Source organism: Cucurbita pepo, chromosome LG10 (genome assembly GCF_002806865.2).
Source record: "Cucurbita pepo subsp. pepo cultivar mu-cu-16 chromosome LG10, ASM280686v2, whole genome shotgun sequence".
NCBI classification, from domain to species: domain Eukaryota; kingdom Viridiplantae; phylum Streptophyta; class Magnoliopsida; order Cucurbitales; family Cucurbitaceae; genus Cucurbita; species Cucurbita pepo.
The window spans coordinates 1,709,627-1,725,529 of NC_036647.1; the positions used below are offsets into that span (position 1 = coordinate 1,709,627).

At 34.0% G+C, this 15,903-nt stretch overlaps 2 protein-coding genes, 3 non-coding genes and 1 pseudogene across 6 annotated transcripts; 4 read left to right on the forward strand and 2 right to left on the reverse strand.

Annotated features, from left to right (window-relative positions):
* Positions 1-930: 930 nt before the first annotated feature.
* LOC111804292 (sorting nexin 1-like) lies at positions 931-6,539 on the reverse strand. Its single transcript, XM_023689042.1, has 10 exons — positions 6,115-6,539; positions 4,849-4,984; positions 4,121-4,254; positions 3,911-3,985; positions 2,768-2,918; positions 2,512-2,645; positions 2,244-2,310; positions 1,802-1,883; positions 1,506-1,566; positions 931-1,426 (listed from the first exon to the last, which is right to left on the reverse strand). The coding sequence occupies exons 1-10, from the start codon at positions 6,256-6,258 to the stop codon at positions 1,217-1,219; spliced, it is 1,194 nt and encodes a 397-aa protein (XP_023544810.1). The 5' UTR covers positions 6,259-6,539; the 3' UTR covers positions 931-1,216.
* An 816-nt stretch (positions 6,540-7,355) lies between these two features.
* LOC111804588 lies at positions 7,356-7,453 on the forward strand. The gene has a single exon (XR_002816552.1). It is a non-coding gene; the product is annotated as a small nucleolar RNA Z266 (small nucleolar RNA).
* Positions 7,454-7,748: 295 nt separating this feature from the next.
* Positions 7,749-7,820, forward strand: LOC111804589. Its single transcript, XR_002816553.1, has one exon. It is a non-coding gene; the product is annotated as a small nucleolar RNA Z267 (small nucleolar RNA).
* Positions 7,821-7,886: 66 nt separating this feature from the next.
* Positions 7,887-7,972, forward strand: LOC111804590. The gene has a single exon (XR_002816554.1). It is a non-coding gene; the product is annotated as a small nucleolar RNA R44/J54/Z268 family (small nucleolar RNA).
* Positions 7,973-9,856: 1,884 nt separating this feature from the next.
* LOC111804527 lies at positions 9,857-11,510 on the forward strand (annotated as a pseudogene).
* A 1,556-nt stretch (positions 11,511-13,066) lies between these two features.
* On the reverse strand, positions 13,067-15,711 carry LOC111803112 (vacuolar protein sorting-associated protein 55 homolog). 2 transcript variants are annotated; one of them, XM_023687387.1, is made up of 5 exons: positions 15,509-15,711; positions 14,076-14,127; positions 13,916-13,955; positions 13,763-13,847; positions 13,067-13,421 (listed from the first exon to the last, which is right to left on the reverse strand). In XM_023687387.1, the coding sequence occupies exons 2-5, from the start codon at positions 14,106-14,108 to the stop codon at positions 13,238-13,240; spliced, it is 342 nt and encodes a 113-aa protein (XP_023543155.1). In that variant the 5' UTR covers positions 14,109-14,127; positions 15,509-15,711; the 3' UTR covers positions 13,067-13,237. The 2 variants fall into 2 exon arrangements, with proteins under 2 accessions (XP_023543155.1, XP_023543153.1); XM_023687385.1 differs by lacking the exon at positions 15,509-15,711 and adding an exon at positions 14,224-14,638.
* Between the last annotated feature and the right edge of the window lie 192 nt (positions 15,712-15,903).

Below are 15,903 nucleotides of genomic sequence, written 5' to 3' on the forward strand. Positions count from 1 at the left end.
CATTTTTGTACCTTAGCAGAAGTATAATGAGGGGATTACTATAACCAGAAATTTTGGGAAATTGCTCACATTTTGGTCTTTCATTTTCTAAAACTTTATATATTTTTCTTCTTTCATGTGCAAAAATTGCTATGTTTTAATCGTTTTTGTTGGAATTCTTAATTAAAAAAAAAATGATTTCATTACAAAAGAAAAATCTCATATGGATGGAGATAATGTAACAATTGACCGCTAGAGAAGAGTATAATTATGAATGTGACAATTGACTGCTAGAGAAGAGTATACTTATGGTCACACTCGAAGGAAAACAAGGGACAAGTTACCTGCCTTGAACTATTGCACTCAAAAATATTTTAACTACCCATTTTTTGGATAGCTTGAACACGAATACAATTTACTAGTAAAATTATTGGCTATTACCAAACTACACGGTACATAAACTAACTTAATAATCAAGACAACGATAACAATCCCAATCAGCCCCTCTCACGGTAGAAAAGAACAGATAATGACTATTCTTGATTCATTAGAAATTGAACAAGTAAATTTCTCGTTGAGTTACATACTTGCATAAAAACGAATAAACCTCAGTTTCAAGAAATAATATCTTCCACCAAGATATTCACCCCTAAAACGGAAGCCCTTTTGAAAGAAGCTATTCAATAACTGATGGAAAGTTTTCAAGATCAAGTATAAAGAAAACAAGTATAAATAAATTTTAAAACTTGAAAATGTTATAATTTAAACATGAAATAATTTCATTATTTTCATTTATTAGGTAGAATATATAATTTTTAGAAAATACTAAATATATACGTAAAAAAAATTAATCTGTCCTCGCATCTTTTAGTTAAAGAATACTTTGAAGGTAGAGTCGAACTTTTAATCTTTTAACAACAGTGTCGAACAATATCTCGTAAAGCGCAGTCATAGAACAAAAACCATTTTCAACCCATAAAGGTCACTTATTTCAAGTATCATAGACTACTGAACCATTTAAGTAGGAAAATTGCCGAGTGAACCCAACACAGTGGAGAATACTACAACACACTACAACACCATGTTTAGACCTGCACAGAAGATGGAAAAGCAGAATCACAATCATGAAGCATAAACAGCTGAATTAAATAGGTGTTGCTTTGGTTACTACAATCTTGGTGTTGGCTGTTCGAGACAACTACTGAAGCATGTTGTTGCTGTAGCAGGACATAGTCGTTCACGAAACCGAGAGAGCCTCGAGCTTGGGAAGGAGACTTCGCCATGCGTCGGCAACCCCATTTGCCAAATGTGCCTGTCCTTTTGCAAATTCATGGAAAGCAAGCCCCATGTCTAATGTTTTCTGTTCCTGAAATCGTATGATCTCTTGATTCATTAGTGCCACTATTGTCTCAAATCTTTTTGTCGCTTCCTCACTTGCTGCCTTCAACTGTACAACCAAACTACTTGTGAGAACAAATTTTGTTTTTTGAGTAGTGACCAAATTATGTTCATAGAAGTTCATATACCTCTTTGTACTCCACCTCAGCCTCAGCCGCTTTGTCTGATCTCATTAGCACGAGTCTGTCTCTGAAAACCATTGAACTTATAAACTAAGTTTCTCATAAGAAAACGTTCAAAGATCTGAACAATCTACAACGGATTCTTAAGAAAGGGTAAAAGATAACGAAAATTGGTATGGTAAGCAGATAGAACTCCATAGAATGAATTTTAGAGGTAAATTCATAGGACGGTGAGCTATGCTGCTATTATGACAACATAAATAGAAACAAATATACATGGAGATGAGATGTTGGAAGCATACAGATTTATCTCCTTCAGCTTTGTTGTTTCTGCAAGTTCACATTGCTGCCTGAAGGCGTTGGCTCTCTCGGCTATGGTGGCCTGTTTCAAACAAAGAAATCAAGTCTTATCAAGGACAGTTACCAAATAAACACGAACTTACGTTAATTAATTCAAACACAAATAGATAGACCAAGATGACAGTGAGAAAGAAGATATACTCCAAGACAAATCATTTCAGCCCCTGCATGAAAAAGAAATCCAAATTTTGAACTCGAACTTGTACCAACATCATGGGACATATACCAATACTTATAGTAGAAAAGTTCAACTAAACAGGTACAGTATACTAGTGTGACAAACTTGAAATCTAAATTTTGAACCCCAATTTGTACGAACAACAGGAAATAATGCCACAAATTTGGTAGTAGTCAGGACATTCAAAATCAACTCAAGGGGGGNCTTAATAGATTGAACCGCACGAACGTAATCTTTCAAGGGTTCCTCGAAATTCAACAGAAGTTCGTGAGCCTGCAGATTCACATCAATACACAAGTACTATTAATACAACAAAATCCTCTCTGCCAATATCCAAATTTCGATAAAGTGAATTTATACTGGGTCAATGACTTCAAAATCAGTTTTTTTGGGAAAACAGCTTGCAAGTAATTCTCAAAAAGATGTTTTTAAATAAATCAGTTAAGAAGTTATGCAAAAACACCCTAAATATACCTCTTTTTGCAACTTAATTGACAACATCTCTGACTTGGCTCCCAGTTCTGAGAACCCCTTGCCAACAGCTTTTTCTTCACAAGCACCAAGAAGCTTGGCAGCCTTTCCAAAATCTGATAATGCTTGTCCCAGCTCTAGCGCACAAGCAGAAATAATCAGACATTATTCATTTGCTTTCTAACGAAATAAAGTGGTAGCAAAAACATAAATTACAAATTTTAGCTACAACTAAACGATCTTGAAGATTTTTGTATACCTCTATGCCTTTTCACAAGTCGAAATGCATGCTTCTGGGCTTCAGTTAAGTGGTTTTCAAGCTCAAAGATGTAGTGTTTTAGCTTTTCATATTCAGGATTTGACTCTTCCACTGGTTTTTCTTTTCCAAGAACAATGTCACTTACTTTAGACTGTACGTCCACCAGAGGGGGGGAACAGTGTTATTGAGTCAAAGGAGGATCGCAAAAACGAGAGGAAAATAAACCCTCCCACCTAGTAAAAGGAGTTGAAAAAAAATGTCTCTTAACAAAATACAAAATACTAGCAGAGTAGACATCATACCAATTGAATGTTTAATTAAGTATTCACGACAGACAATGTATTGCGAAGACTCCTCAAATTTAAAAAGAACACTAGCATGACTGCTCTCAAGGAGAAACTAGAACATGCAAACAACGTCATTTTTGTTCTTAAAGAGATGACCAGAGGCAGCCTAGAATACATATTCCACAAAACCAGCAGGATCAAACCACATAGGCTTGGAGGTCTGAAAAAAGCCAGCAACAACATCTTCTACAGAAAGAGCACAGGAATACTGTTTATATTGAATCTTTCACTTATCATCTTATCATCTGAGTGAAACCAGAACTTGCATCTAGTATCACTAATAACCTAACTCAGAAAGTAAAAAAGTGTCCAAGAATTCTTTTTCAAAAAAGTGACCCATCAGAACATAAAACATTGATCCGCGGAAACAAAAAGAACAAGAGAGAGAGAGAGAGAGAGAGAGAGATGTTTAGATGAAAAAAATAAGAGAAAAAGAAACAGAGGCAGAAATTTTCAAAATAAGAGAAAAAGACAAAGGCAGATGTTCAAATTTTTTTGAACAATCTCCATTTTTCTAAAGACAGGCAGAAATTGAAAATTTTTCCATTTTGCGTCTCCTCTATGAGGCAGCTTTTAAGCAATCTCCACTTTTCTTCCTGCATCGACAGGACATTTAAAATTGTTCACATCGCTGCTATATTAACCTTTTTGATAGATATAAAATTGTTCGTATCTCTGGAGTCTGGCAGTACTTGCCTTCAGAAATGAAATAAAATTTATTTTTCGTTAAATTACACACGCACTAACAATCAAATTAGGAATTGTGTATCATTCCTCCACCCCAACACTTTCTTACCTTGAACATTTGCATTAAATCAGCTGGCTTTTTCTTGAAAATTCCGGAATCATGAGACCTCAACCTCTCCATGGTCTGCTCATAAGATAACACATGTATTAACTTGATGGATCTTCTTACATAAGAGGATGGACAGTACAACATAGTATGGTGGACAGAGAAAAGAAAAAGAGGATGTACTGTACGGCATAAAAAGTCCTTGAACATCACCTCTTCTTCCACCTGCAAGAAGGTTCTCAAATCCTCACTCTTTTGAAGCTCGTGATGTGAAGCTATCTGATTTACAAATATATCCAAAGCTTGACGCCTCATTTCAATAAATTCAGCACTAAAACGAAATTTCTCTGCAGCACAAAAACTGAACTTATGACTTATTCTAACCATAAATATTAAATGTATAACAGCATCAAATCTGGCGCATCTTTTTCATTACTTTGGATGACCTCACGATATAAACAAAGTATTAAACTATCAATGGCAATTCTAGATCTTATATTTCTCTGTTTTCTCTGTGTACAAGTATATATAGAAAAAATCAACCTTCAATATCAAATTCATAGATTATATATCATACCAACAAACACTAATTCAGCAAAAAGAAGTAATCATATGTACACCCACTCAACAGAATGGTAGTTGATAGTTGAACACGTTGCTCAAACATATTCTGGAACATATATTTGTATATCTCAACACCTTAATACTGTTAAACATTATAATTATTCGCAGGTTCAGTTTTAATTAGATTAAACACCAAACAACATAAGTACTATTATTTAGTACACCCTAATACTGATGAAAACTCATAGTTTGAAAGAATATTAGAACCCTTGGTATTAGCAATGGAAAGGAAAACATAAATACTATTATTTAGTGACATAATCCAACCTCAAAATAATGAAACATATAACGGCAAAGGAAACTCATAATCTTCTTACCTACAGCATTTTTCTCTGGAATAGAAGGAATAAAAATGCCTTTATACTTCTCAAAAAGCCGATCATGTAACCAAACAAAATCACTGTATCGCCGAATGACAATCTTCTCTGGACCTTGATATTCAGGAAAATTAGTCTGCCAGTACAAATTATAACAAATGATATGCTGGTCAATCATTATACATACTAAACATAAAATAAAAGGCAAATATATACTTGATAAAATCATCTCTGGAAAAGAGCACAAACAGAAAGGATTCTCATGTGAAAATGATGTTACGTCCACTATATGTATTTTGTTTCCAATGAAAGTTACCTAGTATACACAGCTGATATTTCCCTCCTGAACCCGAAATCCTTGGTGATTTTTTTAATATATTGTCTTTTGAAGTAAGGATTTCATGTTAAGAAATAAAATTTGTCTCTTTAAGATATGATTTTCACTTTTCAATCTTTTGGCCAATCCTTCTTCTTCATTGTTCAGCAAGACAATTTCATGCCCCTTGAAGCATGATGAAAGCAAACGTGCTCTGGTTTCATGGATTATAATGGGAAAATAAGCATAGAATTCAAAAATAAAAAAGCTCAGCAAACTCATTGATTACCATTCTCGCAAAATAATGAGGAAATTACAAGAGCTCCCTCCAAGAGTTTTCGTAGTTTTAGTAGAACCTTCAGCCAACGCTGCCTAAATTTAGAACTCTTTAAAAACTCAGAAAACCTTCAGCCATTGCACCTCGTCCAATACAACCATTCATTCATCTATTTTCCACCATGTAGAGAGCTTTTTCTTATTTACGTCAACTCCTCCTTAGAACTTCCTATCCGGCCTATGCAATTTCCCACAAAAGGACATCCCTGTTCATTTTCTTTAAAAAGTCAGCCTCAATCATCTCTCACATCATCCATCGGCTTTGAAGCCGGAAATTGCACATTATATTCGATGGTAACATTTGATATCCAATCTGCATTCCTTTTTTTTTTTTATTTCACATTATTGCCTTCCAAATACCGAGTAAAACTACAGCTGAATGCAAATGAATCGATCTCTTCCAGTTTCTTAGTTAGGTACACAATCAGCATTCTTCACTTCACATCGCAAACAAAATTCACATAATGTTACCTAGTTGGCAGTCAATTGAACATAAAAACTGCCAGCAGGCTGATGGCAGTTCAAAAATGTCATCACGTATGAAATGATAAATGAACGAAAAATCAAACAAAAGGTTCGAAGACCATTGAAAAACATAATAAATGCACAAATACCTTTGTAATAACTCGGTATGAGATATAAGCTTGTACCCCATTGCCCAATTTCACAGGATCAGTCACCGAAACTGACAGATAAGGCTGCGAAGACGGAGATCTAGGGCTAAGCAATGAACCTGGCATGCTTCTCTCCTGCTCCATGCTTCTATAGCCCACCAAACAACACGAATTCCAAAATCCAAAAGGAAAGATGAATGATCACGTTAAATTCTCGCTCGTAATTGCAGTAACGATCATGGAAGACGCGGGAGATCTTCAATCCGGAAGAACAATAATAATCCACTCCACATTTAAAACTCCGATTGCCGAAACGGATCAACGTGCCTTACGGAATTGCAGCTGCTTGCAAAGCTTTCTAATGGCATTAATTGAAGCTTCTACAACATAAATGAAGTGTTTTTGCAGATTAAAATGAAATTCATATTAAATTTAATTTTGAAATATTATAGGAAAAGTAGTTTTTATCGTTCTTTTTAATTCTATTTATTATATATATATTCAATATAACACATGTGAGTAAGAATTCGATCTTAAAATCTAAAAAATGGGCTCAATTTTATAGCAAGGCCCATTAACGTTGTCCATAATCGGAGGCCCAAAATAAGGGGCGCAGCAGCCCATTTTATAGCAAGGCCCATTAACGTTGTCCATAATTGGAGGCCCAAAAAGACGGGCGCGACTCTTTCACCGGATGAAGCCTATAAATACCACTCCCCATTCTTCTGCAATACACAATTTAGGGTTTCTCCTTCGCTCTTAGCCACCCTGTCTACTTCATTCTTTAGGGTTTTTTCTTTGTTACGATATTTTTTATGTGCAGTTCTTTTTGCGGCGTTTTAATGGCGAATTTCATTGCGCGGCCCTTAAGATCGCCTTCCTCAGTGTGAAATGGAAGCGTTTTGAGTCATAGCCGCGCTACAACGAATACTCCTTTCCGAGAATTTCTTTAGGGTTTTCCTTCTGGATTTCTCGCCATTTCCCACCTGAACTTGTTCTTGAGGCATTTGTTTTCCGCCTTTGGATCTCCTACTACTTGTTACCTGAAACCCTAGTTAATTAGCTTTTCTGCTGATTCGTTAGTTCAGTTTCAGGTAATTGGTGTTTCAGATCTGTATGGATGTTGTCTATGTCTCGCTCTAAGGTGGGTTACATTTCGTATTCCTTTATGGTTATATTAGCTCCATGTTCTTGTTTTCACTTTCGGCTCTTAAGAAGTTTTCAACAAAATTGTTATCAATTCATGGCAAGGATGACGATTCAATTAGATGTGTGAAAGGTTTAGTCCTTCCTGAACTTAAATTTTTGAGGCATTTATTATTTGTCTGACTTGCCGGAAATATAACATCCAATTTTTTGTGGCATAATAATTCAACCTAATTTTTTAAATTAGTTCTTTGTTAATTGTGTAAATTCTCTATGTAGATTTTTAGTATTTGAGTAGTAGCAGTTAAACTGCAATCGACTTTCAAACTTCTACATATCTTTTTGGATGTTATTGAAGTCTTCAATCGGTTTTGAAAAATTCTCCCTTGTTATGATTAACGACGTTCACTAGTATCTTTTCTTTGTAACTTTTATTTGTTACTGATTTCTTATAGTTGTTTCATTTTCATCTAAAACTATTTGAATTTGAGATGCCAATGATGGTGTTAAATATACTTTGAGATTATTTTCTATGAAAAGAACTTCATCTGAGGCATCAAAGTCCCCCTTCTTCAGTTGTTTCATGTTTTTTTTTTTAATTAATCAAAATAGTTATTTACTATAAGTGTGCAAGTGACGATAAGATAGACAGGGACATCAGCACTCCTGTAGGAGGATGATGATTTGTCGTTGGGAATCTCTCTGATGCACTTCAATTAGTTAATTTTTTGTCTTAATTTTGGCCGATGATGCATTTGAATGCACGTATTATCAGAGTAAATGATGATGATTCTGCAGATTGTCACTACCTCTGAGGCCGTAATCATAATCATTTGTTTTAAATAGTATGTTCTTTGGCCTGATGATTGAAGAAAAGAACGGAGATTTGAATGGTGCTTTTGTAGAAGTCTGGCTTTGTGTTGGGCTCCAAATAGCACTCTATGTGACCAATCCAAAGAACTTACCATGAAGGCTTCAGATTATGAAAATCAGCCCTGTAATTCAACATTTTATTGATTAACGTGTTTAAATATTATCAGTTTCTGTTTAGTTCATTTGTAATTTTGTTGATTAACGTGTTTTATACTGTTACATGTTTTATTTTTTTTATAAATATAGTTCGATTGCAATTCCTGTTGTATGATTTCGTCCAATATCTACAATAATTAATTAGAAATTAATATATCGAATATTCAATTATGTAAAATAATTAATTAGTATTTATTCAAATATGTATTTTCACAGTTTAATGTAATGTATTTATTTGTTTGTTTTTAAAATATTTAACGGAGTTATTTTATTTATTGCCACTTTTCGGAAGCCGTTAGATGTTCATATATCAATCAAATTTAATTTTTCGGTTGTAATGCCGAGCAATCTGCACTTAATAATAATAATTTTTTATACCTGTTTGGATTAGTTATTCGTATAATTATTTTTAATCAAATTAGAAATTAATATATCCAATATTGACTAATATATTTTTAAAAATTTATCCAAAAAAAGATTTTATTTAAAGAATTATTGGTCATTTAAATTCCAATATTGGAAGAATGATTACCAGAGTAAAATATTGAAATAAATGTACATTTAAATTCCATACGAAGCAATATAAATAAATAAATGTATATATAAATGAATATTAATAACAAATTTAATTGTTGAATCATCTCAATTTAATATTGATTTTTTTTTTGGTTCGGTCATGGATATTCTTTACACATTGCCCTCAAAGAGTTTGATAGTGATATTGGATCAAGTTGGAGGGCCTACTTGATCCTCTTCCCAGTGCCCGGTCAGAAATGATCATTCCGCCAATGAACGATCAGATAGTTCTTTATTTTTGGAATGTCCAGTTCTGAAGTTACTGAATGTGTAAGTCGCCAATCCCTAAAACGGATTTATATAATGTAGTTGGGTTACGGATGGTCATTTTACTAGAAATATTGTATAAATTTGGGGTGGGGAGCTGTAGGGCGGACAATTTCAAAGCGGACTCCTATTCATTAGGTTTGATTGGACTCCTATTCATTAGGTTTGATTTGATTAATTACTTTTTTTTTTTTTACGATCCATCTTTTGTCTTAATAGTATTTTTTAGGGACATGTTTTGGTCCTATTTTCTATTGGTTCTCTTATAAAAATCTATCATTAGACAATTAGACTTCCATATTGTAATTCCAATGAACCAATTGTAAAAGCATTACTCTTCTAATTGAGCTATATCCCGGAACTAAGTGGGACCTGCTCGAAGGAGTCAATTTCAATTGAGCTATATATTTATTATTGCTCTCTCCAACCATACTCCACATATTTAAAGAAACCATTTAGTACGTTGTTATAGCAAACACTTTCATCTCGAAGTTGACTTCTTAAATTTATCTGCTCATTGACCCTTTTTTTTTTCTTTTGTCTTTGCACGTAATTTGCAATCACCCCGGACTTCAAGCATTTATTATTTCTCTTCCTCCCCATCCGCACACCACCCCCATTTCTTAGAAACCCCTCAACTTTTCCATATTCACATTTCATTATTGCTTAGCTTATACCTGAACAATCAACTCCTTGTTGGTTATAGTTCTTCACAGCAACAACAATGGCAGATTATTTGCCTCCTGGGTTTAGGTTTTACCCTACTGAAGAAGAGCTTGTTTCCTTTTATTTGTTCCACAAGCTTCAAGGTGGAACCCAGGATTTGATTCGAGCCGTTGATCAAACCATACCTCTTTTGAATATTTATCTCTTCAATCCTTGGGATCTTCCACGTAACTTCTTTCTCTCTCTTCTCTCTTAATTACCTTTCTGTGTTCTTCACATTATCCTCTTTTTTTATCATCAATTCACACATTTTATGCTTGGATTTAGGGTTTAGGGTTTATGAACAATATTTGATAGGGTTACCTTAAATTATATAGTGTTTTTTGTATAGGGTTTCTGTTAGATTGATCCACAAGTTCGGTTTTTCAAAAAGACCCATCTTTCAATACGATCACGAAATATTAAGTTGATGAATTTAGATCTAAAATAGTAAATTAGTCATTAGGGTTATTGACAAATACTTTGTTTTTGTTAGATCGATCATTTCTTGATTCAAAAGCTTAAGCTAGTCATATCAAGGTTATAACAAGTTTGATTTTTTTTATTAAAAAACCCATTTTCAAAACGATCACAAAATATTTATGAATTAATAATAAATCAATAGGGGTATGACAAATACTCAATATTGGGTTTTGTTAGATCGCTAGATTCAAAAGCTTAAGCTAGTCGAATCAAGGTTATAACAAGTTCGATTTTTTTTTAAAAAAAAAAAAACTAATTTACACAAAATATTTATGAATTTAGATCTAAAATAGTAAATCAGTCATTAGGGTTATGACAAATATTCAATACTAGGTTTTGTTAGTTAGTTCGTTACTAAATTCAAAAGCTTAAGCTAGTCCCGTTAGAGTTATGACAAGTTCCGTTTTTTATAAAAACCCCATCTTCAAAACGATAAAAAAATCTTAATCTTTTTAAATCGAGGTCGAAATATTAAGTTGATTCACGAGACTCGAGTGGAAACATTGTTTGTAGAGTTTGCTGGGGAGGTGTGCAAGAGAGATGAAGAGCAATGGTTTTTCTTCATACCAAGGCAAGAAAGTGAAGCAAGAGGAGGAAGGCCAAAGAGAGTGACAGCCAATGGGTATTGGAAGGCCACTGGGTCTCCAACTTATGTGTACTCTTCAAACACCCATAGAAGCATTGGTGTTAAAAGGTCTATGGGTTTCTACAGTGGAAGAGCTCCCAAAGGAACCAAAACTCAATGGAAAATGAACGAATATAAGCTCATCGGTCACCCTAAGGTCTAAATCCCCTCCCCATTCCGTTTAACGTTTCTATCTTTATACCAACACTCTCGAGATTACGATACTAACTTTTTGCATGCATGCATGCAGTTGAGCTTATGTCGAATTTACAAGATATCAAAGTCATTGAGAGCGTTTGATAGACGCCCGCAACCGCCGCCATTGGAGGCTCCGAGTCCGCCCGAGCAATGTCTAGGAACTCAGCATAACGCTGACAATCAGTTCGCCGACGACCAAAAGTTACCGAATCCGCCATTAACGGCAGAAGGAGCAAGCTCGCCGGAGTCTTTTTCATCTGGAGATGGGCATGGAGAAGCAGCCACCACAAACTACAACATGCAGCTGAAGATGGAAGTTGACAATTATGAGCTTGTGTGGGATTGGAGCAATTTGAACTGGCTCTAGTTTTATATACTTAAAAAACTAATTATCATAAACTCGTTTATACACGTTATTGACTTGAGCATAATTTAATATGGTCGTTAAATTATGTTTTATTTATTTAAAAGGTGGTACGGATCTTCGATCTATCAATGTATTAATATTTATAAGAATGAAAAATTATCTTTTTTATTGCCCAATTTCTTTTAATGTATATATAATAAAAAATAAAATTCCGTATTTTTTGCTTTTTAAGAAGATTTTTAAAATTTTGACAAGTTGAGCACGAAAAAAAAAACGCTATCATAAACTTTTTATATCACTCTATTATAATCATGACTTTCCATATATCGTCGAAAAAAAATAAACAGAAAACAATTTTTTTTTTGTTGAATGTTTTTTTAAGTAAACATTTAAAATTTGGAAAACGATCATTAATAACATAATTTTAACATTGACAACAAACTATATATATATAATTGAAATTTATTAAATACAAATTTTTAAAAAAACTTTATAATAAGAATGAATTAAAAAAAACATATATTTAGTGTAAAGAATAAAAATATTTGATAACATTATAGTTTTTTATAACCTATATTATGATTTATGTGATTTGTAGTGTATTATTATTATATTATGGTGTATAAGATTTGTTAACATATAAATAACGATAATAATTATTTTGTACATATTTCAATTTGGTTTATAAATTTTATAAATATTTTATTTTGGCCCCTCATCTTTCAGTAATATTTTAGTTTTTAGTGTTTAAATTTTTTATAAATTAAAACACATATTTCTATATATAATTACAAAAATAAATAACATTTGTATCAAATAGTTTATTGAAAAAATCATAATACTAAAATGATGGAATGAAATAATATTTAAAAATATGTAATTAAATGTTTGGACATTTAAAAAATAAAATGAAAAATAGCGTATGATAATATTAGAAAAAATAGTAAAAAGTCAATTTGGTCGTGGGGTATAATACACGTAAATATATGATATTATTGGGATTTTCCACGCAAACCCAAATGAAATGAGTAGAAGTTTTGGTTGTTTCACACCTTTTTTTTTTTTTTTTTTTTTTANATTATTGGTCTCGTTTTTTTTTGTTTATTGTCTTCTTTCACTTCTGGTTAATCCTTAGAGTCGGGTCTATTCTTGTTTGTTCTTGCCTCCCCTGATCGAGTTGGAGTTCAACTTTCACTAAAGAATCAACGAGTTTTTTTAAAAGATTTCAAAGTGCACATGCGAAAAATGCTTTGAATTGAAGTTAGAAATGTTGTTTGAGACTAGTTGAGAATTCGAAAAATAAAAAAGAAAGAATCTACGACGATTTTGAAAAAAAAAGTTCCATTCGAGAACATTAAAAACCGTGTATACAAACAATTTAAATATTTACGAAGCCACGATCCTAAATGAAAAAAAATTGAGGCAAAGATCAAAGTAAATATTTCTAAAAAATTAACTTAAAAAGTTTATGAATTCATATATATATATCTAAATTAAAATTTGCCAAATACTGATTTATTTCCATTCACAAGCATTAATAGAACAGAATAAGAACAGAAGAAAAAAAGAGAACTACTATCATACATTAGATTAATTTACATATGAGAAACTTAGAACTCGGTTTCCTTTCCCCCACTGCAAGTTTCTTCTTGTTATCAACTGTTCAAAAGAAACGCATTAAAATTTAACACAAGAAATTGTTGTAATCTTCTGGAATTAATATGGGATCACCAATCATCTTCAAGGCTAACACGGTGGAAGCACAACACAGTGCAAACAAAAATGAAGAACGAAACGAATTCTATGAACATGGCTCCTGTGTCGATCATCTGAGCATGCCTCAGGATAATAGGAATTGCCAAACTCCCAACGGTTGACGCTCCTGTCAAGAACTTAGCAGCACCTATCCATCTAGAAAGTTGCAACGACACGAACACCAGCCAGAAAGAAGGATAAAAGTTAGAACACGAAGGGAAGGACGAGGCACTCGAGTGTTGGTATTGTTACGTTTTCAATCTTTGTAAGCACAATGATGTGGACTTCTAAATGAAGCGATACAATTAATCGATGGGAGTGTATGCAAGGGGTGACACCACGAGATATAACGAATACTGTCGATATACTTGCATCACGATATCATTAATAAGAACATCGTGTTTCTCAAAAACCAGGACACAAGCATATCTCCATAAGGTTAGTTCATTTAATTGAAGAGAACCTATTTTCAATATGAATGCTTAAGAGATACTCACCCTCCACCGTCTCGGCTAATCAGAAACTGCGTCGACCCGCCTCCAAAAAATAAACATGGCATTGGAACGAGCACGTACATCAACGCTGCAGAGAAAACATGCTTAGCAGTCATTAGAAGTTATCGATTGAAAACTAACAAACTTAATGTTCACCTGATAGCAAAGGCCACCAATTGTTGTATAGTGCACAAGCCTGCCAGGATGATAACAAAATCAGGTGAAAAATAGTCGTTCAAAATTCTAACAATCATACTGAGAGATAAAAGGGAATCCTCCTGATAGAGAACCATTACAAGTGTACTATAAAACATACCAAAATCTGTAGCAAGATGCTAGAAGAAAACATAAACGCGAGCCCAGCTAACCTGCGCGACCGAGGGACGTTTTCTTAGATTTTTTTCATAAAGTTAGACATCAGAAAACAGAACTATGGTTACAGAGTATTGACAAATTCGACTCACACTGCAGAAATGAGGTCCATCCACGTTCCCCGAACAGCACGAGCCACCGCCCAATGAAGATCAAAAACATTAGTTAACGTTAAATGACAGATACATCTAAAGGCGAAAACGAGCAACAAATGGACCAAATGGTTTAAATGAAACTCTAGGGCAGTGGTATATAGTATTGACCAACAACCATGTTAAGAACAATTAACAAATATACTGATATCTCAAAGCTAGAAAATGGAATCACTTTGTACAGCTTCATTGAGAATGGTTTTGACCTGATTTTGCAGGTTATTAGATATACTTATATTTGTTCTCAATAGACAGGGAGATAAACTTAATGTAACAGCCCAAGCCTGTCGCTAGCGGATATTGTCCGCTTTGGCCCATTAGGTATCGTCATCAGCCTCACGGTTTTATAACGCGTCTGTTACGGAGAGGTTTCCACATACATATAAGGAATGTTTCGTTCTCCTCTCCAACCAATATGGGATCTCACAATCCACTTCCTTGGGGGTCTGGCGTCCTTGCTGGCACACCGCCCGATATTTGTCTCTCATACCATGTGTAACAGCCCAAACCCACCGCTACCAGATATTGTCTGCTTTGCTTTGGCCTATTACATATCGCCGTCAACCTCATGATTTTAAAACGTGTCTGTTAGGAAAAAGTTTTCCACACCCTTATAAGGAATGCTTCGTTGCCTTAAGCCCGTTACGTATCACCGTCAGCCTCACGACTTTAAAACACATCTATTAGGGAGAGGTTTCCACACTCTTATAAGGAATATTTTGTTCCCCTCTCAAACCGATTGGGATCACACACTCAAATTCAAGATCATGGGATCACTTTCAATCCTATTCAGGAAGGGTTTTTGCATTTTCTTGCTCCATACATTCTGTAACTACCATACAGAGAATAAAGTACTTAAGAACATCGACGAAAATTCAACAACAGTTTATGAACAATGAAAAATCCCCTCAGACTAGCCGTTCCTGTGTCATGCATGATTCTCCCCATGTCCACAACTTCATTCAAATACGAGATAGAAGATACAATCCCCAACAATTTCCCAATAAATTCAAATCGACACTGCTCCCTTAAATCCCTCGTTCCATAATAGCTGCGAACAAATAAATTCTTAGTCGACGAAAATCCATCGTTCGGAAACCTGGTATAAGACTAAGTTTACGCATAAATTCTAAAGCGCTCATCCTTAAGCCGGCAAAAATTCAGTTCAGTAACTGGCTTATCATCGCAAGAAATCAAATTAATATGGAAAATTTGCAAACTGTACCTTCTAATGTCATCGCCATTACAATCAGCTAGAAGTTCCGGCAGCAGCGATGCGCGATGATTCTTGCCCTCAATCGCGACGAAGAAGGCAAGAATTGAGGTCCGGCCTAAGAGGGATTCTTCTTCTTCTTCTTTCTTTTGGCTACCTTTGGTGCATATGTAGGCTTATTAACAGAATCTGGTTCAGCTAAAAATTGGAACTATGAGCTTCGTATCCCATTTGGAAAAGGGCATTTTTATTTATTTATTATTATTTTTAATTATTTAAAAATACATCATTAATATTAATTACAAACGTACGTTATTCTTAATCTTCATAATAATCTTATAACAGAGTTGTAATCCTATTTTTCGAGTTGGTTGGGTTGGCTCGATAACAAATAAATCAACATGTGA

Coding starts and splice junctions, on each gene's coding strand:
- LOC111803112 (XM_023687385.1), bottom strand. CDS start 14,243: ATGGACCTCATTTCTGCAGT. Junction 14,128..14,223: donor ATGGACCTCATTTCTGCAGT/GTGAGTCGAATT, acceptor TCGGTCGCGCAG/GTTAGCTGGGCTCGCGTTTA. Junction 13,422..13,762: donor ATTAGCCGAGACGGTGGAGG/GTGAGTATCTCT, acceptor GCAACTTTCTAG/ATGGATAGGTGCTGCTAAGT.
- LOC111804292 (XM_023689042.1), bottom strand. CDS start 6,258: ATGGAGCAGGAGAGAAGCATGCCAGGTTCATTGCTTAGCCCTAGATCT. Junction 4,255..4,848: donor TCCAGAGAAAAATGCTGTAG/GTAAGAAGATTA, acceptor TTTGTGCTGCAG/AGAAATTTCGTTTTAGTGCT. Junction 2,646..2,767: donor ACTTGTGAAAAGGCATAGAG/GTATACAAAAAT, acceptor CTTGTGCGCTAG/AGCTGGGACAAGCATTATCA.